Source organism: Macaca fascicularis, chromosome 3 (genome assembly GCF_037993035.2).
Source record: "Macaca fascicularis isolate 582-1 chromosome 3, T2T-MFA8v1.1".
NCBI lineage: Eukaryota > Metazoa > Chordata > Mammalia > Primates > Cercopithecidae > Macaca > Macaca fascicularis.
In genome coordinates, this window is record NC_088377.1 from 111,907,786 (window position 1) to 111,930,289 (window position 22,504).

The window sequence follows — 22,504 nt, forward strand, 5'->3', positions numbered from 1 at the left end:
GCGCCTGTAGTCCCAGCTACTCAGGAGGCTGAGGCAGGAGAATGGCGTGAACCCGGGAGGCGGAGCTTGCAGTGAACCGAGATTGTGCCACCGCACTCCAGCCTGTGCAACACAGTGAGACTCCGTCTCAAAAAAAAAAAGAGTCTCATTCCAAAACTGCCCTTTTGCCATCTCTGAAAACTTAATAGCTTTATGCTAGTGACTTGACCATAATACAAGTGGGGTGAATTTACCACACACTTAATCATTATATTAACTGGTGTTCTACCCTTTCTATGAAAAACTCTCAATATTTTAATGTCTTCTTTATGCTAGTGCATCCAACAAAATCATATTTTTAGGAAAAGCCATGGGAAAAAAAAGCAATTGACAAACAACACTTTATATTACATATTATATATGTGGGAAATAAGACCTGAAGGAAAAAGTTACTTAACTGAGATAGTTAACTATTGTTAGCTAGTAATTCAACCAGTTAAAGAACTCTTGAAAAAGAAGATCATAGAAATAATATTTGTTTAATATCTTGTCAGTATCCTAAGTGCCTTAAGTCACTCAAATGACTACTGAGTACTCCCTAGGCCCCAAACACTGTACTATAGACTAAGACACTTGTCTATGCCTTCTAGAAGGTTTGTTTCTAGCTTTACAGAATGACTTCATCATACAATTACTACTACTTTACAGAGCAGACATTTAGATGAAGAAACTGAAACACATGAAGGCAAAGTCAATTTTTTCACGTCTTCTAGAAAGTAGGCTGAAACTTTACATAATTTTTTTCCTTTTAGTTTGCTACCACCTGACAAAGAAGGCATTATGGATGAAGAAACTGTGACTTGGAAAGGTAAAGTTAATTTGCAAATATCACTGAGGTAGCTAATAATATGCTTATGTAAAAATCCAGATCTTCCTGGCTCCAAGACTAACACCCTTCTTTGACACCTCAACCCTCATATCCAGCCACACCATACACATTAACAATGCCTTCACCAAAGGTGATATTGAATACTTCATATCATCTGGATTTCTTCTCATTTTCTGATTGAGATGATGCATATAAACTACTGTGCCAAGTGAGTCCCTATAAGAACCACAATTAGAAAACTAAGCATATGGGCATACATTGCAAGTGTCAATTAAGTGTGTAAGATTACTAGCACTGACCCAAGAGCTCAAACAAACAAGCAGACTGGAATTATGATTAATCACATGTACATTTTCTACTTAATTGCTGCACAACTTGCACCCTTAAACTCTTAAATTTTCACTTAAGGAAATCACCAACTGATGGTAAGGCTGCTGTTCTTAACACCTGAGTATTTAAAATTTTTAAGAACCACACATATGACTTCAAAAGCAGTAGAGTCATTAAACATTTAAATCATTTAAATTAATTACTTGATCAAATGCATATGCACAAAAATAAATAGATCTGAAGATTCATACAAGATCCATTTTCTTGAATTCTATGGTGATTTACAGCGAATATGGAAAACACAGGCGTATTAAGACTTCATCATGTGAGAACATCTAATTAACAAGATAGACCTTTATCCACTGCATCATTCATTCATTCTCATTATTAAACATGAGTGTCTGGTGGGAGAAATGTGAAGTGAAGAAGCTGGCACTTCTCATTTGAGGGCAGATTTATTTTGATCTCTTGGTCTCTGTAGCAAGAGCTACAAAAAATATAGCAGTGATTTTTTTCTATACACATGCTTATTGTACATTTTTATATATGTAAATTCATACATTCAAATGCAGTAGGAGTCAAAGTTTTCATCTCCATTTCTGCATTTAAATACTTAGATAGTAATATGAAAGAAAGCATTACACCATTTACTATCCCAGTGGGACAGTAAATGAAACCTAAATAAGTCTCTGGAATAAAATAGAGGATTAAATCACTTCATGCAAGAAAAAAAAATCTATAATGTATCCAGATTGCTTTTTCCTATAATTATTTTCAGGGTGAGGTTTAAAAACAAGACAACAATGTCCTGCTCTATCATAAAATGCAACTTCAACTACCATATTTAAATTAATTTGCTCCATTGAGAAAATAGACATTCTATCTTTAAATCACTTAGTCAATAGCTTCTGATATTATGACCTTAAAGTATTATTCTGATGCTTATATTGAGAAGCAGGGAAGTTTCAACTGAGCAATTTAACTTGAGGGAATATTATTTTTTAAACAATTTCATGCAAAATGAGTATAATAAGGTCATCAAAATACACATGCAATAAACCTTTTATTTAGAAAATTGCATTGCGTAAAAAAAAAAAAGTGTTTTCATCCAGAAAACAAAAATGTTTGCATTTCTTAACTTCAGTTTTGAAGAAACAAATTAATTTCTTTAACTCAACTTAATAATTCTTTATTTGACAGGAGTTTTTGCAGCATGATTCATGAGGAATAGTGTGAGCTCTCCCTTATTATACTGTATTAACTAGAATCCATGACTTTAGGGGTTTCGACTGCCGTTTCATAACCTTTAATACGATAATTATATTTCTCCTAGAAGTATTTTCTGTCAGTTACATATACAAAATTATCTTAGTCTCCTAGAATGTATACAAAATTTATTTTCTAGCAAGCATAGACAAAATACGGCTTTGCTAGTTTTAATATAACCTGTCTGTTTATGTGGAATAGTGTGTGGTATATAGTTCAAGAACTTTAATGTTACATTTACTAAGATCTTTACTTGTATTTAATTTGGGAAGATAATTGCAAACTGAAAAACTAAGTCGATTTGTTCTTGTAGTATGTCTTAATTTTATTGTGATAAAAATAATTTCTGTATATAATTAACATATTGTTAAACTGCTTTCTTTTTTTTACTTATATGCAGAGACTAGCAATTATTCAAAATTTGTTAGTGGCTTATACAACCTGCTTTTAAAATGTCCTTCAGTTCATTGTTTCTTCATGAAGGTATTGATAAGTCAAAGAAAACCTGACATGTATAGAAGAAAGCCTTCCCCCGGGAGTGGAACCAATTAAAAACAGATCTTACCCCCTGACATTCCTTGGAAAAGTCAGTATATCTAGAGCAGGAGCGTCCTATCTTTTGGTTTCCCTGGGCCACATTGGAAGAACTGTCTTGGGCCACATATAAAATGCACTAACACTAATGATAGCCGATAAGCTAAAAAAAAAAAAAAAAAAATCGCAAAAAAATCTCATGTTTTAGGAAAGTTTACAAATTTGTGTTGGGCTGCATTCAAAGACACCCTGGGCTGCACATGGCCCACAGGCCATGGGTTGGACAAGCTTGATCTAGAGAGAGGCTGCTGTAAGGGGAGGAAGACCTGAATTTTAGGGTGGTGATATCTGAGTTCCTGGAAAAGTCACTTAATATCTCTTAGGACCTCAACTGCTTCAATAACAAAAGGAGATAATAAAGAATATCTTGCTTGTCATGAGAGTCTCTTGAGAAGCCTTCAAAATTTAACATCTTTGACTAAAATACATAGCTCACTGGAATCAAGAAGGGGAAAAGTGCTTGCTAAGATGAAGATGGATTGGTAGCCTGTCCTCCGTGCTTGCTAAGATGAAAGTGGATTGGCAGCCTTTCCTCCGTGCTGCTTCAGATCTACATTGTAGAGCCCTGAAATGACTAATTCTGGAGATTTTCCTTTACCCCTCGGCCAATCATACTTTTCAACCAAGTAAGAATTTGTTCCTGCCTTCTTGAGCTAGCACCAACCTGTTTTACAAATGGCATCAAGCCATGCATTTCATTCAATGACAACCTTTCTTTCTGTAACATCTCAAGATGAACAAAACCTTTTTTTCCTGACTGCAAAAAATCAAATTATGTCACCTCATTTCAAGGAAAGTATCAGTAATGGCAGCCAGACCCAAAACACCATTTGTATGCAAAGAGAGTTAAACTGCTGGAAAAGTACCCTCACCAGTAAAGTGTGGTATCATTAAACACAGACTAAATTTGAAGCAGAAGTTCTAGGGAAAAAAAATATATCTTGAAATGTGATAGGGTCTATTACGCTTCTTGATGAGATGACTTGTCTCTCCAATACATTACCCAAAGGCGCTTGCTTACAAAACAAGGAATACATTACACTGGAATTATCAGAACTTTTCTAAGTAGGTCAAATTTTGAAGCAAAAAATACTTCAAATTTTATGCAGTGTTACAAAAAAGAAAAATATTAAGAGTTGTACGGCAAAGGTGCTAATCACTTTTTAAAATTAATTTTTAAAAAAATCTTACTCTTGCATAAACATTAAATGTACCACTTTACAATGCAGAGTCCTATACCCGAGGTTATTTACTGTCATCTTAATTCATTTTTCAGTAATAAACTGAATGTTTATTATATAAATATCTTTATTCATTTGGAAACTCAAGAAAAGTTGGGCTCCAAAATAAGTTTAAAATCTAACTCATCATTTTGAATCAAACAGATACAATCCTAACTACAAATACAGAATACTTTCCCTCCTACTTACTGGGTTTGCATTCATGGTGTTGTTACAAAACCACAAAATGCTGATAAGAAATTTTTAATAAAATTTCAGTTTTCCTATAGGTAAATTCATAATAACAGCTTTACTATTTATTTTTATAACTTTTTATATGGGATATTTTAAACAAACTCGCAGCTATAGCTATATGACTAAGAATGTCCTATGTAGCAACATGATCACATAAAAATTGACTTAAGAACAGTCAGTCAATTCAAATACAAGCTAAATAAAGAAAGTTCATCGACTGGAAAGTAAAAACTTTTGAAAATTATCTCAAGTAAGAAAAACATAAAAATGTAGGTCCTACATTTCTAATGTTATGTTTATAAAGGTTAGATAAATATGGATCAGAAAAGTACTTGTGAAAATAAATAATAACAATATCACCCTGTTTAGCTTACCTCTGCCATGCTACCTGAATGGTCTACCATTGAGCCCTACTTTAGGGTCAGGCAGTGAAACCCCCAGTGAAGAAGCCATCTGGGAGTGAATATATGAGGCCAATCATAGTGTATTGTGAATTACTGCAAATAATACAGACTTGTATTTTAGCATTAGTAAGTAGCAGGACTCTGAGAAAAATGAATTTAGAGCTGTAACATTTAAATGGCCTATGAGAGAAGAAAGGGCAGAGTGAAATCCCCCAGGCACAGGCCTCAGGCAGGATGGAAGGTCATGAAGGTTAAAAAGCAGAGAACATTATTTTAATGATTTGACACATTATCCAGACCAACTTCTTATTGTGAAGATGAAGAAATGTAGGACCAAAGAAACTAACAAAAAGGAGAATGGCAGCCCTAGAAACAAACTTTGTTGAGGTCACATTTATACCTAGCACTGACATTTACTGTGCCACTTGTGGTTCTTCTGATGACTAAACACTTTTGGATCAGGATTAAAAACTGTTGCAAGTCTTACAAGAATTCCAAGCCAAACCATAATATCCTATTTACTGTCACAAGAATCTAACCTAGCTTAGAATGTTACTGTAGCATTCAAACATTTAACATTTTGTTAAAATTCCACTATGTATTTATGTTTCCCCAAACAAGGTATGAAATTAGAGTTTTTAAATGTCTATGCCTATAGGATGGATTGGCAAGGAGAGCAGTCAGAAAAATAAAACAAACTCAATGGCTATTTGAGAAATGCAGACACATAGACCAAAGAATTGGTGCAAAATTCTTTGGTCCACTCCGTTTAATGGCAAAAACCACAGTTACTTTTGCGTCAGCCTAATAATCCCCTACCATAACATATATTGTAAAGACAGCCCGAGGAAGCCTATACGTGGAAATAAAATGACTGAAAGTTTTTAAATAAAAATAAGCAATAGCCATAGCAAAAGCTTATAATGTGTTTTCAATACCACCATTAGCGATCATTAGCGATGGGCATTTATTTCCTAAGCTTCTTGTCCCCAGGTCTCTTCCTTTCATGTGGCTTCAACTCGCACCTACACTGAAGTTTCTCAAATCTTCACCTCCAGCTCTACTGTTCAACAATGACGTTTCTAAGTCTCTATCTTGAATTGCCCAGACAGAGCAAGCTCTCAGATGTCCTGCTTCCATGGCAAGTACAAGTGTAGACAATAAACATGGCACTTCAATCTTCCTAAAAGAAGGCACCGCATACAAAGTCTGTCTCAGCCTGTGTGCTTCTTGTCCCCTGCCTCCTTCTGTGATTCTGTTCATAAAACCTCCATTCTAACACTGTGTTTAAACCACTGTCATCTTGACCTTAGGCTCCCCCTTTCTCCACAGAGGCAGACAGTCACAGAAATGTCTACTTCTTTCTAATGGTGCCACTGCCCCCACGCTTGGTGCCAAGCCTCAAAGCCATGTTTCTGCATTTCTCAAATAGCCATTGAGTTTGTTTTATTTTTTCCATGGCTCTCTTTGCTAATCCACCGTACAGGCATAGACATTTTAAAAACTAATTTCATACTTCGTTTGGGGATACATATATATGTAGTGGAATTTTAACACAAGGAAACAAGAAACAAAATATTCAGAATTGTGTTTCTCCTTGGCAAAGACGGGAATTCACATAGGGGGTTTTATTGATAATGGTTAAATTCCATATCCTGCCTTGGTTATGGGTATCTAAGAGTTTATTATAGTTACACACACACATACACACATACACACACACACAAATATGAGCTATATGAACTATGTTATAATCAAGAGAAAATAAAATTTATTATTTTTAAAGAAGTAGATCTTTACACATTATAAGAAAATAAATCTATTAAACGTTTAAATTATGTTTTTAATACTGAAACTTCTCTAATATGCACTTCAGCATAGGAACTAACTCTACATAAAGAATCCAGTTCTGATGTAAGAAGTCTAACATGCACTGGGTGGAGCACTGTCCTCTATTTTTAACCGCATAGATAAATTCTACTGAAAATTCTGCAGTGGTAATTCACGTGAGTTCACAATACTTTTATTTATTCACTTTGTTTTTTACAAAGAAGTTTCAAGATAAAAACCAAATTCAAAGATCACTTACTACATAAACCTATTGGTAAACCATGAACAAAAGGCAGTAAAGGATCTCCCACTCTCCTGCAGAACAATGCTAGTGAAGATCTACTATTGTCAAGGCGTGATGTTAGGCACTGAGCAGGTCTGCATTAGTCTATGTCAAGGTTTCTCAACTTCAGCACTATTGACATTTGGGGCCAAATAATTATTTGTTGCGGGGGGCTGTCTGGTGCATTACAGGATATTCAGCAGCATCCCTGGCCTCTTCTCCCTAGATGCTAGTAACATACCTGCCGCCAGCTGTAATAATCAAAAATATCTCTAGACATTGTCAAATGTGCTCTGGGGTACCAAACTGCCCCCAGTTGAGAACTACTGGTCTATGCAAATGGTTCCCTCAGCAATGGTACCTGGTAATCTTGATATTGGGAATACACAAGAAGAAAGTGCTGAATTCAAGTACTTTGCACTTCCAGGGAAGTAAGTTTAGACCAGCATAGTTTATTACTGCTTCCTTGTATACCATACAGTTACATAAAGACAGAAGTAAGATAATTTCTAAATACACTGCCACTTGGGAAAATAATATGTCTCTTTTATTGTCTTCATATATTTATTCAATTGGTCAACAGTAAACTTGATTATGTTTACTGTTGTAAACAATATGTTAAAATCCAATGCAATTTTAAAGAAATTGTATTTTCTATATTTATGTCAGTGAGCTCCATGATACCAATTCCATGGTGTTTTTTGATTATTTATTAGCTCCTTAGCATTTGACATGGATAATCATTCCTTTCTCCTGAATATGCTATTTTCTTATGTCTTCCTTAAAAACTACAACTTCCTTATTTTCCCTTTTCTCTGACCATGACTTATCCACCTCCTTTACTGGCCGCTTCTCCTCTGTCCTCTAAATTTTGGAATTTCCAGTGGTTGAGTACTGGGTCCTCAGATTTTCTCACTTCATCCCATCTCTCTGAGTGATCACATCTATTTCCATGACTTCACTTAACATCTACATGACGTCTTATGCCTACTTGACATCTCCCCTTGAGTGTTTCAAAAGCATGTAAATTGAGAAGTCCAAGCCTGCTCTTCTTCCAATTTGCCCATCTTCACACATGACATCTCACTAGACCCAGTTGCTAAACACCATAGGATCATAATTGGCACTCCCCAACAACATCCAGTTGTTTACCAAGTCCTATTAATTATACAGGATTTCTCACTCTGTCCACTGCCCCTACACCCCTGACACTGTTTAATCCAAATGGTCATCATTTTTGGACTAAGCTATTGAAACAGTTTTCTAACCTATTTCCATGTGTCTACTCTTGCTGTTCACGAATCTATTCTCCACTCTGCAACTAGTTTAAAAATATTATTCAGGTCATGCAACTCTCTGTGTAAACCTTTCAATCACTTCTGATTGCACTTGCACAACATGCAGCTGCATAACATGACCTACTAGGCTCAGCACGATCTGGACTCTTCCAGTACCTCTAAGAAACTTCCCCACTTTTGACATGTTTCAGCCATGCTGACCTTTACTCTCTTTCTCAAACAGGCAAAACTCTTTTCCATTTTGTCATATCCAGTTCCCTGTGACTAGAAGCATCTATGCCATTCAGGCTGTTTAAAGTTAACTTCATTTGAGAGACTATCCTTGATCCCCCAAAGACTATAGGATATGCTATATAAATACTTAACATGTATCACATGTTAAATTAATACAACACTCCTAGGAGCTCAGGATCATTTTACAGGTGAAGAAATCATGGCCTAAGAACATTAGTTAAATACCCAAAACCAGAGGGTAATGGGCTTTGAACCATGATGCTCTAATCCCAGGGTCTGGGATTATCCATACACACACACCCTCTCTCCCAATGCAGATGGTCCAATGTAGTTAGAATATATTTTGTGAACTATAGCATCATTTATTTCATACAACTGTTTTTCACCCCAAACCTGTGAACTTTCTGAGGGCACAAACTGTGATTATTGATTTCTAGATCTCAAGCAGAAGATGCTAAGCAATCGTGAATAAATGGACAAAAGAACAAATGAAGACAGAATTCATCTCAAGGGAAAACAATGCTTTATCTATTCAAGACTTTTAATACATGTTATTATTAAAATTTAAATTAAGTTAATAATTAAATCAAGCATTTAAATCAAGCATTAATTAATGTTTATTGATTTTTAAAACTTACTGAATTTTCACATTTAATAATAGCAGTGACATAATGCATTGACAAATGTTAAATATTAGGATAGAAAACAATCTGTAAACATGAAGGCACTAGCACACAGTAATCCAATGGGTGACCAACCCTACCAGAAATTACATGAGTGCACAAAGAAGTGGACACTGACAAGCTAAATAGCACTCTGAATCTGTCTCTATTGATAGACAAACAGAAATTTCCAACCCTAAACCCTGCTTTACAGGTTGTGAATATGTTCTTATGAGATAAAGACATTAGAGACAAAAAGAAAAAGAAAAAACAGAGATGATGGAAAAATTCTGGAAAATGGTTTGCAGTGGCCAGTACTAAAGAGCTGCTCTGCTTTCTCAAAGGTTAAGAATCCAAGAATGCAACATAACAGTGACCCTTCCCACTTCACTCACTCCAACACTGGCAACTGCAATTCCCTTTATCCTTTTCTTTTTCTGCAAAAAGATCATATGACTTCAAATCTCTACCAATATTTTTATAGGTAAAGCTTAACTGATTCTGTCAAGATGAAGAAAGTACTGTAGCCAATAAAGGAAAAATGAACGAGTGCAAATTGTATCAGATTGCCTGATAAAAGACAAGTCAATCATTTATATCTGATGTTTGCATTTTTAGCTCTAAATTTTAGACCATGTCCCCTCGAGTGAAGAAAAAAAAATTTTAAAACACCATTACTCTATTGGAGGGGAAAAAAATTCTCCAAAGTTGTGAAATTAACCTCTCTCTTCATTCACACATTCAGTTCTATTTTTGCAGTTGTACCCGTAATGTAAAAGATAAAGCACTTCAAGTCAATTCCAGGTTTCTAAAATGTCTGACTGTGCATGTCCCAGTTCTCTTCAGCACCTCCCAGAAGATTCAGCCAACTTTTATTTCTGCAGCGCATCAGTGTTTATCATTTGTTTTACAACAGCACTGCATGTTCTCAAAAACTGACTTAGATGTATTTCACCCTCCTCTACAAAAACTCAAGAGAGACAAATGGCCTTAAAAACAAAATCCACCACTGAAGCATGGTTAATTTACCAAAAGAGCATATCTTTTTTTACCTGTCAGTTCAATATTTACTTTTTACAGTGGTAACTCCACACCACCCCCACCCGCCTCTGTATTTGTCAAGATTTATGACAAATTTCCAGCTTGTAATTAGGCATTATGAAAATTCACTGTGGGAAAACTATTACTAGAGAAAAGGCTTTCCATTCAGCTTGCTTTATAGGAATACTGACGACTTTCATCTTCAGGAAGCCTAAGAGCAAAACCACAGATGCATTTCGAGTGCACATGTTTGAACAAACCTATTTCTTGTGGACAAATGCCCTAAGAAGTCAGACAGACTTGGAACAAAATCCTGGCTGTCTCTTATCAGCTGGGTAAGTAGCTTAGCTTCTCTGTACCTTAGTTTATTTTCTATAAAATGAAGATATTAATAGTAAATATTACATAGGGATATAGGGAGGAGTAAATAAGAAAACCACATAGCACATGCCACGTGCATTGTCAATGCTCAATAAATGACACCCATTACTATTTGATGAATAGTACAGAAAAAAATAGCTTAGGGAAGGTCCTCACCATCCATTTGTTGCCATCCTCAGAATTTCACTATTCTGATTAGCAATGAAAAAAGTATCTGAGTAACTTGCAGCCCTGGAAGACCTCTACATCAGAGATGGATGCATAAGAGCCTCAGACATGAGGCAGCCTCTCAGGCCCAACAGTGTTTCCTAAACCCAACTGCAGTGCCCCTTCAAACAGACATTAGAGGAGTCCATAAAGCCCATGACAGGGTCTTTTCCATCAGATCTACTCCTTGCTCTGTGAGCTTAGACAAATCTCTACTCCCTTGTCCTCAAAGTGAGAGGGTGGGCAAGACAAGCTCAGATACCTTTTGTTTGTAGAGAGAATTAATTCAGAGCAGGGGAGGACTGAAGCAAGAGCAAGGAGTTTTCAGAGGGTGCAAAAGCAAGCAAGACATCTCAATGGAGACTTTTCCTAGCCTGGCATTATAAAATAATCAGGAGAAAAGCAATGGTCAGAAGATAGCCCAATATGCTCAGATATAACCTTTGGCTTTCTGCTTGGACAAATCACAACCCTACCATCACTCTAAGAATTCTAACCAACAGTTGTAGGCTAACAGTGAGCATTCTATGTTCCCAGCAATTTTCAGAGTCTTGGCACGCACTGGTTCATCATCCCTCATGCTCAGATCAGTGCTATTGTATTCATTTTCAGGTGAGGAAACTGAGACACAGAAAGGTTAAGAAATTGTCTTAAGGATACTGGATTGTGATGGAACCAAAATTTGACCCCAAACAGTTTGGCTCCAGAGACTATAATCTTAATATCTACCATCCCCTACTCCTGCTCCCACTGGTGAAACAACCACTGGAAACTCATTTGTGCTTTCTATGACTCATAATTCAATTTTATATAATAATATTTCTCTAAACCTTATATTGCTGAGCTGGTATAAGCCTTTAGGAAATCCTAGGCCTCTTTTATTTAATGTTCACAATAAGTGTATTTCAAAATGCTGCAATTCAACTAGATTGAAGGAGGGAATGTACCACAGATGTGTGGATGACACAACCTGGGCTCTGAAGTTATAGCTACTGAAGGCGTGTGATAGATGCATGGGAAATCTCTACACTATTCACTCTATTTTTGCTTGTGTTTGAACTTTTTGATAATAAAAGAGTTAAAAGCAACAAAAAATTTTAACCACAAAGAAGACAATAGAAGACTAAGCTGTTTCAAGATCCAGACAGACATTCAGCTTCAGTAGATAATGCCCCTGCTGACAATTCCAGGCTAAATTTCAAAAACTCAGAGTACAGGAACTTATTTATCAATATTTTTACTAATTCAAGAACCCTCTCCCAAAAACACTTTAGTCTTATCTATCTGAAATAATAAAGGCATTCTCAGAGTTGAATGTTTTGCTCAATGTAATTTTTGTTGTTATTGCTGCTACTGATTGGAAAAACGTTTTGCTTCCCTCCTCATGACAGGTTTATCTTTCCACAGCCTACAAATTATTAAAGACGATTTGCAGAGTCAAACTTAAAAACGTCTACCCCACTATCTTTTTCACAGTTCTCTTAAAAGGTTAAAAGAAAGAAACTTACCCGTTTTATTGTGCATTCCCTCTTTGCCAAAGTGTGCTGTGGTTTCGCAAAGTAGCTCAGTCCTTCTGAACTTTTCTGTATCCGTTATAATATTAAAGAGCCGCAAGGAAGGGAAGTGGTTAGTCAACTTGCTAATTTTATCAGTCCCTCCCACTGGTTAAATAGTACCTGATGCTACAGATGCAATATCAGTTTTCCCAGCTCATTTCTCTGCTACTGAACAACCTTATAAAGACTGCATAACTTAGGGGCAAAGAGAGTGACTATATCTGATATGTAGGCATGAGAGAGTTAATGAATGAACATTTTATTACTATTAATAAGAAGCCTAATAGATTACAGAAACCAGCAATTCAACAGAATGAGGAGGAGGAGGAGGAGGAGGAGAAGAAGGAAAGAGAATGTTCGGCAGCTCCATACTGTAAGCATACTCAATTTGGGTAGGAAGGGGAGTGATTTTTTTAATGCAATCAGAGGACGTGTGGGAAGTGGCTGGTGTTTCATTTGTTGATAAATGATTCTGCCCTGGAATGGATCCAATTTACCGGATATAGAAACTTCCACAACTGGGGGCCCTGGCTCCGACGACTCTCTTTCTCTGAAGCTTACTAATTAAAACACAGGGCAAACTACCAAATGTGTCCCTCTGAATGAGGGAAAATTAGACATCCTCTGAAGAAGCAGCTATGAATTGTTTCCTAGATGGAAAAGCCTGCAGTGAATGAAAGGAAAAAGAAGAGGCTGAGACCGCTTTTAATGAAATACAATGATTTTGCTGTTTCAATCTCACTCCAAAAGATTTCAACATATAAAACACTGTCACTCCAGAACCCTAGATTATGCAATTTTCTGAGCTACTTAAATGGGTGCATTTGAATTAAATCTGGAGTACTCACTTCGAAGTGCCTTTCCCACCGCATCTAAGCATTGTGGCATTGGAAAAAAAAAAAAAAAAGTCTGAAAACCAAATCATCCTGAGGCCTCATTAGCTCTTGCTTTTGATTGGCTAAGAAAACGTTTCTTCAAAGAAATTCTTATTTTTTACATACATTTACATGTGGTGATAGTTTCACAAAACGAGTTAAATTTGGTAAGCTGAGGCAGGTTAAGGAAACTAGCGATTCTGTCACTGATACCCTTCTTAGTATTCCCCCGATTCAATGATACTTAGCTTATAAAATAAAGAAAGGAAAAACTTTGAAGACTTACTGAATTTATTTTCCACCTCCTAAGTCTCTTTTATAATTAGATCTAAGAAAATAAAAATCTAAGTACTACGCTGAAGGAAAATACAAGCAATGCCTTACTCTGAGATCTCTCCAATAAATTCTCTTGAAGAACAAAAACTGCACAATTCTAAGCCCCCAAGGTCATCTTTTTATATTTGGTCTGAGTTTAAGAACAAATACCTGAAATCAATACTTCACAGCCATGACTCTGGCTTTAGTCCCTCTCATTCACATCTGTAGCTTTTGCATCTTCAGGAAAGAAAGAAGAAAAGATACAGTTCTAGAAGAAAAAGAATGGGGGCAAGTGAAAAAGAAGGGAGAGAACTTTGCTTCATTGTCCCCTTTTCCAAAACTCTTAACAGCTTCCCCAAGCATCTAGGTCGGGTGGCACCTCCTCAGCTTTATCCACAGGCCTTCCTCACCCATTCAAACATACCTACGTGCCCCTCTCTGAAATCCTGGAGCATATTTCATCATCCTCTCAGTCTAGACATAACTTATTTCTATGTAATGTCTTTCTAGAAGCCTGCAAGCCTCTTTAGGACCAATGTATATTCTCTATGCTCACCTAGAGCATTAAGCTGCTCAAGCACAAAGCTTCACATTTAAAAACAAGTATTTTGTAATGCCTCTTTTACTAACCTAACACAAAGCTCACAGTTTATACAAACAACCTCTATAATAATATTCTTTTTAATTATAAAGTGCCCCAGGAATGAGCATAACCTCCATAGTAAGGAACTTATCTGATGCCTACTCTACTACCAACAAGTAAATATGAATTAAAGAGAAGTAATAAGAAGCCAGTACTTTCAAGAAGGTTAAGAAAGTGAAAGACTGGAGGGTGAGTGGTTGCATGGACATTAGGCTAAAATTTAGTATTAGAATAAGAAACAATAAATCAGGCTTACAGGCATGTGATAAAAGGAAAATAAGAGTAACTGAAGTCTAGATAACATGCCAAGGCAAATTATAGATGGTAAAAGTGAAAAACACACAAAGAAGCATTAATATTCTCTCATAAGATCTGAGATTTATTTCTTATTCATAAAAAATGTTAAAGAAGTGTTAATTTTGCTTTTTGTTATATTGAACAAGGGTGCTACAAATGAACACTGATGGAGCTGCATTGTGTTGGTTATTCAGATACCATAGCCACCTTGTTGTCAGTGACATGGTTTTCCTAATGGTGAACAATGCACAGTAAACCTTCCAAAGCAAAGAACAATTTTACCTGAAATTTTACAGTAGTTGTAGTCTTAGGAAATTCAATGTATACTAAAATTGAATTAAAGCAGTTTTTATATGTGCAACCAATTTTGTTTCTAGGCTCAAATAATTATAAACAGGTGTTTCACCTATATGAATACCCAAAGGGACTGTTGAAAATGCAGGACACAACTTCCAGGTCCAGGACGGCCTCTCACATAACAGGACAGCAGTCCGCTAAATGTCAATAGTGCCCTCCAAGCACTGTGGCATCCAGAAAACACTTTCAAATCTTCCCTTAGGGGCCAGTAGAGCCTTGTTGAAAGCACTATCCTAGACAAACTACTGCCCTTCAAACAATTTGGTTTTGGGAGTCAGGTAGGCATATCAAGATGTGAAGGAGACCAGGACAGGAATGTGCTGAATGCAGAGTGCATGCTCCTGCTGGCTAAGGCCAACTGTGGCCATCTGCTCTCAACTGTGGCCAACCAGGAGTCAGCCCCAGCAGCACAGAACCCCCATTTATCAAGAGAAGGTGGACATCTGGATTTTTATGTGAAACCTCCTTTTTGAAAAAGAGTTGGCAAACACTCTTTGAACTACACAAAGTTTGTCTTCAGGCTAACATGATTATTGGTTGCTCATTCAAAAACATATAACAACAAAAATATGTAATGTCAGAGTATGGTATTCAGTGTAACAAGTACTTTGATCCCCTATTGTATATAGGAATTATATAGAATAAACTGGAGTATCTGCCAACATGTTAATTAGAATTATCTATTATTTTTTCATTTTTCTTTTTTCTTTGCAGTATTTTCTAATTTTTCTAAAATAAATACATAAGGCTTTGCCATAAAAAAATAAGCAATAGAAAATATATTTCCATTTTTAAAATTGGAAGATGGTAGTTATAAAAAGCTCTTTAAATACACTCAGAAAAAACTACCATTAAAATGGGTAAAACAAATTAAATTCCTTTCAAATACCCAGTTCTGTTTCATCTCAAGCACTGGTTAAAGATCAGATGTAAAAATTAAACTGTCTGCAAATCCGAAAAGGGATATGCCCAGGTAATGGAATCATTACCTTGTGTTCTAGATATGTAAGTCATTATATTATCTCTTGTATTAGATAGTCAGAGCCCACACAGGAAGGATGCAGGTCTGACTGCGCGTCATAGAAAGCACTCAAATGAATTGTGCGTCAATTTAAAAAGACCTAGGTTCTAAAAGTGGTAAAAAAATAAACTTTCCTATGAGCAATAATAATAAAGTTGACCTTTAAAATGAAGGTGCTTTAGTAATTTAATTACCTTTTTCCTATTTACGAAATTAATATTAGAAGCTGAGTCATGATGGAATTCAATAAAATTATTTTATTAACTTCCTCTAAAGCTTTAAAGTCTCTTTTTATAATTCAGTCTTCTCCTTCACTCTGCTGAAGACTTGGACCTCATTTTATTCCTATAAAAACTGATTTTCCCCCAAATTAGAAATATGTAACTAGAAATGATTCAAAGCTGACCCTCCTAGGTACCAAAACACAACATCCTGAAAAATAAGCTTACATCTTGAAATATCATACATAAGACCACTTAAAACACACATTTATATACACTATACATTCTGTAATTATTATTGAATTTTCACAATTTAGAAAAATGTACCACTAGACTGTATAGAGAGGGACTAATTGAACCATGATAACCGGTATGAAAATAACGATGATACAATTTTTAGAGATATTACCTTTTCTTTTTTTCTTAGGAAGCACGGTCATGCATGGTGCTTATTTTGAAAGGAAATTCAACCTTTTTCTGGTCTTAAGTTATATGCTGACTAGAGCTTGCGTTCTTAAATATGTGTTCAAGTTTGTTCATTTCAATTCTGCAGAATCAGAAGATTATACAGTTTGTGAACTAAATCTTTCCTTTCAATTGTATCTTTCAATTTTGACTACAAAAGCAGATGTATGCAGGTTTGAAAGTTGCTAGTTCAACATTGTGGGGGAACCCAGGGTAAACAACAAAATTACCAATTGCCTACCATAAAAAGAAAATCTCATCAGCATAGTATCATGTAGTATGTTTTTCTGAGATGCATCCCAAATTTAGTGTCTTTAAAATGCCTTTGACACTTGACTAAATTTAGTGCTAAGATGATTGTTTGCAGCCAAGATTTTGCTTATTGACCTATATTTAAATAAATGAGAAAAACTACCACTGGAACACAATGTGTCTAAATATATACTTGCTGAAAAGAAGGAGCATTCCGGTGTCCCCATCTTCTCTAGTAAACATAAAACATAATACTCAACTTCACTGGGAAGCAAATAAATATAAATTATGACACATTAACATTTTTACCTATCATTGATGCTAATAGATGACGACAAGCACATGATGTGAAAAACACTGCTGGTAGGAGTGTAAATTGGTACACCTTTCCCAGGGAAAAAAATGTCACACTATATCAAGAATCTTTTAAAACATTCACACTCCTTAAGAGTGATTCTATTTCTAGGAATCATTTCCAAACAAAAAAAAAATCAAGGATGTGGATGGCAATTTATGTAAATGAATGTCCATCACACTGCTACTTTAAAGTGTCACTGAATAACTGCAAATGGTGTATATTCCCAATATAAGGAAAATAATAAAAGAAATTATGATAAAAACTTCTACAAATCATGATACTGAAAATATTGAATAACACTAAAAAATGAACAACATTGAGTAAGAGAGGGGATAGAAAAATACACATTATGATTTGGTATTATGACCCAAGTCTTAGAACTCAAACATACACTTGCCATTAACACCCTCACAATTTCCCCTAAATTTTATCCCACAGTCAATGGAAAAAAGACCAAAAGAAAAGCCCAGAGTGTGAAGACTGTGTCCTTTACTTGTCCTTTAGCTTCTGGAATTTTATTTCATTTTACTTTGGTTCAGTGGATTTTAATTTTTCTCCTTGATAAAGTGAAGCTTACCTGGCAACTCAGAAGCTTTAGGGTGAAATCCACCTCACTTTAATGTGGAAACAACTGTCAGTGGGTCCTTATTTTAGTTATTCCACAAGAAATCACATTACTTTTTAAAACAGAGTGCTGAAAATCATGTCTGATTTATAGCAAAATGAATATTTAAAATTTTACCTGGGACAACAGTAACATTGAGTGTTGGATTTAAATCAAATGAAGAAGAAAGAAATCTTCCTGTATCTAGTCCCTATAAAACCAAGCACTGGACAAATTGGAGCTCTTTTAGTTATCACAACAACCCTAAAGGTTAAGTTTTCTCATACTTAATTTACACATGGAGAGACTAATTTACCCAAAGATTAGATAAATTGGCCAAGGTCTCACATTTGACAAATCAAGAATCAGAATAGATTATAGTCGATCCTGACCACAAAACCAAAGACTAACACTACATACAAAGATTTCATAACAGAATACAGGTAGTTAACCCGTGGTAATCTTCAAACATACTTTTCTTGTCTAAAGTTACTATGGTGGAAGATGAAATAGGAGGTAATGGAGAATTGGGTAAAAGTACACAATTGAATACATTAACCAAGCCTATATTTTTCAGACCAAAAGTCAGGACACAGGATCTGAACCTGTGAAACAGAAGTAGTCCCAGAGTTTCATGTTTCATGTAACCACCATTTGCCTAATGTTTAATGAAAAAAAAAAATGTGTGTGTGTGTGTATGTGTGTTGTAAATACCAAATTACATTTATAATTGTTTGTATTGACTTTAAAGGTAAAGTCATACAAATAATATATGATCATAAAATCAAGTAATACACAAAATATATATAGACAAAGCAAAAATTGCCTCATTATCCTACACTACACAAAAAGCCAGTGAGAACAATTTGGTGGCCTCCTGGACTTCTTTATGCTCACATTCACAAAATTAAGGTAGCACTTAAGGATACGAATGTTGTGTAAACTGTACAAGTGACATGAGGCAGGGTTTAACTTTAAACACATTGGTTTAATTTCCAGAGGATCTCCTTTCTGACTTTTTATTTCGCTGGGGCCAGAGGGGAGAATACTCCACAAACAAAGAAATGGAGAACTTTGTTGTTTTGATTTGTTTATTTTTAATACTTTCCAAAAATCCAAAGTATTAGGTGGTTGATTCTGCCATTTATTCCTGTTTCCTTTCGAGCAAATCATTTAATTCTGCAGTTGAATGTTTCCCATCTATAAATAAGGGTGATTACCTATAAGAGTTCTGAAAAAGTCAGTGACTCAGTAACTATGTGGAATTATATTTCAGTATCTTTCTTTTAAAATCTGTTTTAGAGTAATGCAACATGCTTAACAAAAATGAAACGCAAACCTTTAGAATTTCAAATGAAGAATTAAGACACCATTGGGCCATGTGTACTCACAACCTATTATGCAAAAAGGAATGATAATCGGTTCACCAAATAATAGCCATACCACTGTTATACTTTCTGCTACATAAACTTGGTATTCCACTACATTTAAAACAAATCTCTAATTCACCTTTGCTTTACTCAATCTCTTTGATATGGTTTGGCTCTGTGTCCCCACCTAAATCTCATCTTGAATTGTAATCCTCACATATCGGTGGAGGGGCCTGGTAAGAGGTGATTGGATTATGGGGGTGGACTTCCCCCTGGCTGTTCTCGTGATTGTGAGTGAGTTCTCAGGAGATCTGGTTGTTTGAAAGTGTGTGGCACTTCCCCCTTTGCTCCCTCCTGCCACCATGTGAAGAAGCTGCTTGTTTCCTCGTTGCCTTCCACCATAATTGTAAGTTTCCTGAGGCCTCCCAGTCAGGCTTCCTGTTGAGCCTTCAGAACTGTGAGTCAGTGAAACCTCTTTTCTTCCTAAATTGCCCAGTCTCAAGTAGTTCTTTATAGCAGTGTGAAAACGGACTAATACACTCTTCTTATATTATTACTATGCCCTACTATGAAATATCTCCCCTTGCTGGGTTAGAGTGTTGAGTATCTAAAAAATTGAGATAGAAATTTCAAGGCACTGAGAACCAGAAAAAGGTCAAAGAGTTTCATATGCCCCATTTATTACCTTTCAAATGCAGGACCTAAAAAATATTCAGAATTTCCAACATTTCTTTCAGCCCTAATTTTAACGGTGGGAATCTTTAATCAGTCAAATAGTCCTGAGCTCTAGCTAGTTCTGTTCACACAGTGACTGGCTGTACAGAGTGAAGATTACAACATCAACCATGAGGCCAAGAGAAGGCAGTACCCAGACTCATTTATTACTTTTCCCCCAGGGGATTGGTATGGATGCATTGTGAAGTGCAAGTACAACATCCTTTTGCCTCATGGAACACATGGGGATAAATTCTTCACCAAATTACACATAATCCAAGTGAGCAGAATTCTTAAGGGAATGCTCAGCAAGTGATAATCACTTTCCCTTTGTGCAAATATGTCGTTTCCCTTTCAGAAAAGGGTCCTGGGACCTTGCATTGTGCTGTTTAACAATAATAATCACAATGTATCACTCTCATCTATTTCTCCTAAGAAGTAAAATGTTTTTATTTCTCAAGGACAGGGAGTCTTGGGCACCATTTTGAGATTTTCTTGAGAAATATTCACAATATACTTCCATTTACTAATCATACAATCTTTAGAATGTTATTAAACTTTCTGGACTTTATTTCTCATTTACAAAATGGGATTTATAATACCTATTCCATAGAATTGCTGTGAACATTAAATTAGGTTTATTATATACAGGGCCTTGCACAGTGACTAACGCATTGTAAACAGTCAAAAATTGATAAATACAATTACTGTAACTACTAGCAATAAACAATATTTAGTTTTTTCCTCCTCATACTAAGAAGGATATTATGATGATTCTGTGTGTGTATGTTTCTTTCAATATTTTTTACAGTAGCTACAGGCTTATTCAGGCCCTTTTTCTAAAAGCTTTACTATATAGTTTAAAAAATCCTTTTACGATTCATAATCCTATTGAGTCAAGAATAAAATGTGTACTTAGTTTCAGGCAAACAATTGTTCAACAGAAGCCCCTTCAATTTTTAATTATGCTCTCTTCCCTTTCCAAGTTCACTGTTATTCTCTGATTTTTAATCTTAAAAGTCAGTCAGGGTACATTATTTATGTTATATTCAATACGGAGAAAAAGGAGAAAAGGGATTTTATTCAGGACACTAACTCTAACCTTGAAATGTTATTTTCTGAACATTTGTTCTGCTCACTGAGCAAATTTTAGTCTTCAAGTCAGATGTCTAAATACAGTGCTTGAGCTCTGCTTAAAGGCTAAAAATACAGACTTCTGCACAAGGTGATGGTTACAAAGGAAGGTGTTTAGAATATGGTTCAATAGAAGCTAAGGTAATTGAGCATTAGCTATACAGTTCAGCCAGAAGAATTTCTCATCTACACTGAAGCTTTGGAGTCAAACCGTAGGCTATTATCCTTTGAAATACATTTTACATGGAAAGAGAATCAATTAAAGAAGTGGTTTCCTGAAACCTTCACCAGGTCCTCAGTTTTGATCATTTGAAGACTAGAAGTCATGGAATCCTTTGTCAACCTCTCTCTCTCTCTCAAATTGAGTACTTAAGCACAGTAAATCTGAACAGGAAGACTGGCTGCAAAACCCATGCAGTATTTTCCTCCTCTTGCGAAAATATATGAATCAGTGAATAGTTTTGATGCTTACTAATACCACGATAAAACAAGGTCATCATATAGAAAGTTTATTATCCTCTAGGAAACATACTGTGTATCACTGCCTGATTCTGCTTCAGACTCACAAACTAAGCTCTATTCCACCTTGTATCATCCCTTCTCAGACTCACAAACTAAGCTCTGTTCCACCTTGTACCTTGTATCATCTTACACTAAGTCTTCCTCAGGCACATCTGCCCAAAAATAAAGTGTCAAGGAGAGGGGAAGAGGAAAATAAAACAGAGGCCTGGAATGGATAATCCTGTTTCTGTTTTCAAATGACACGTGAGGTTCATTTAATTCTTTAAATGTTATTCCTTTTGAGAAACTGGAAAAGATAACATTAAGTGCACAAAGAAGAAAAGGGCAGACAAAAATGTTGATGTGCTCATGATAAGTAATGCCTAAATAAATGATTAAATGGAAGAAGTCATAACAATATTAGACCATCTTGATAGGTTATTTTATTATCCAAGTCTCCTCTTTTTTAATTTTATTTTTATTTATTTATTTTTTTGAGACAGGGTCTCGTTCTGTCACCCAGGCTGAATATAGTGGCACGATCACGGTTCACTGCCACCTCGACCTCCTGGGCTCAAGTGAGCCTCCTGTCTCAGCCTCCTAAGTAGTTAGGACTACAAGTGCATGCCAACATGTCCAACTAATTTTTTTTTTTTTTTTTTTTTTTGAGACACAGAGTCTCGCTCTGTCGCGCAGGCTAGAGTGCAATGGAGCGATCTCGGCTCACTGCGACCTCCGCCTCCTGGGTTCCAGTGATTCTCCTGCCTCAGCCTCCTGAGTAGCTGGGATTACAGGTGCACAGCAACATGCCCAGCTAATTTTTGTATTTTTTAGTAGAGATGGGGTTTCATCATGTTGGTCAGGCTGGTCTCGAACTCCTGACCTCGTGATCCTCCCACCTTGGCCTCCCAAAGTGCTGGGATTACAGGCATGAGCCACTGCACC

General features: G+C 35.9%; 1 protein-coding gene across 21 annotated transcripts in view; it reads right to left on the reverse strand.

The window, feature by feature from the left end:
• The window catches only part of HDAC9 (histone deacetylase 9), a 921,222-nt gene that overhangs the window by 701,523 nt on the left and 197,195 nt on the right, over window positions 1-22,504 (reverse strand). The window contains exon 1 of one of the 21 annotated variants that reach the window (XM_015447659.4): window positions 12,382-12,448. The exons of the other annotated variants lie outside the window; for them this stretch is intronic. Coding sequence (XP_015303145.1) covers window positions 12,382-12,397 — 16 coding nt within the window. The 5' untranslated portion in view covers window positions 12,398-12,448. Of the gene's footprint in view, window positions 1-12,381; window positions 12,449-22,504 lie in introns of those variants that run through there. 21 annotated transcript variants of the gene reach the window in all.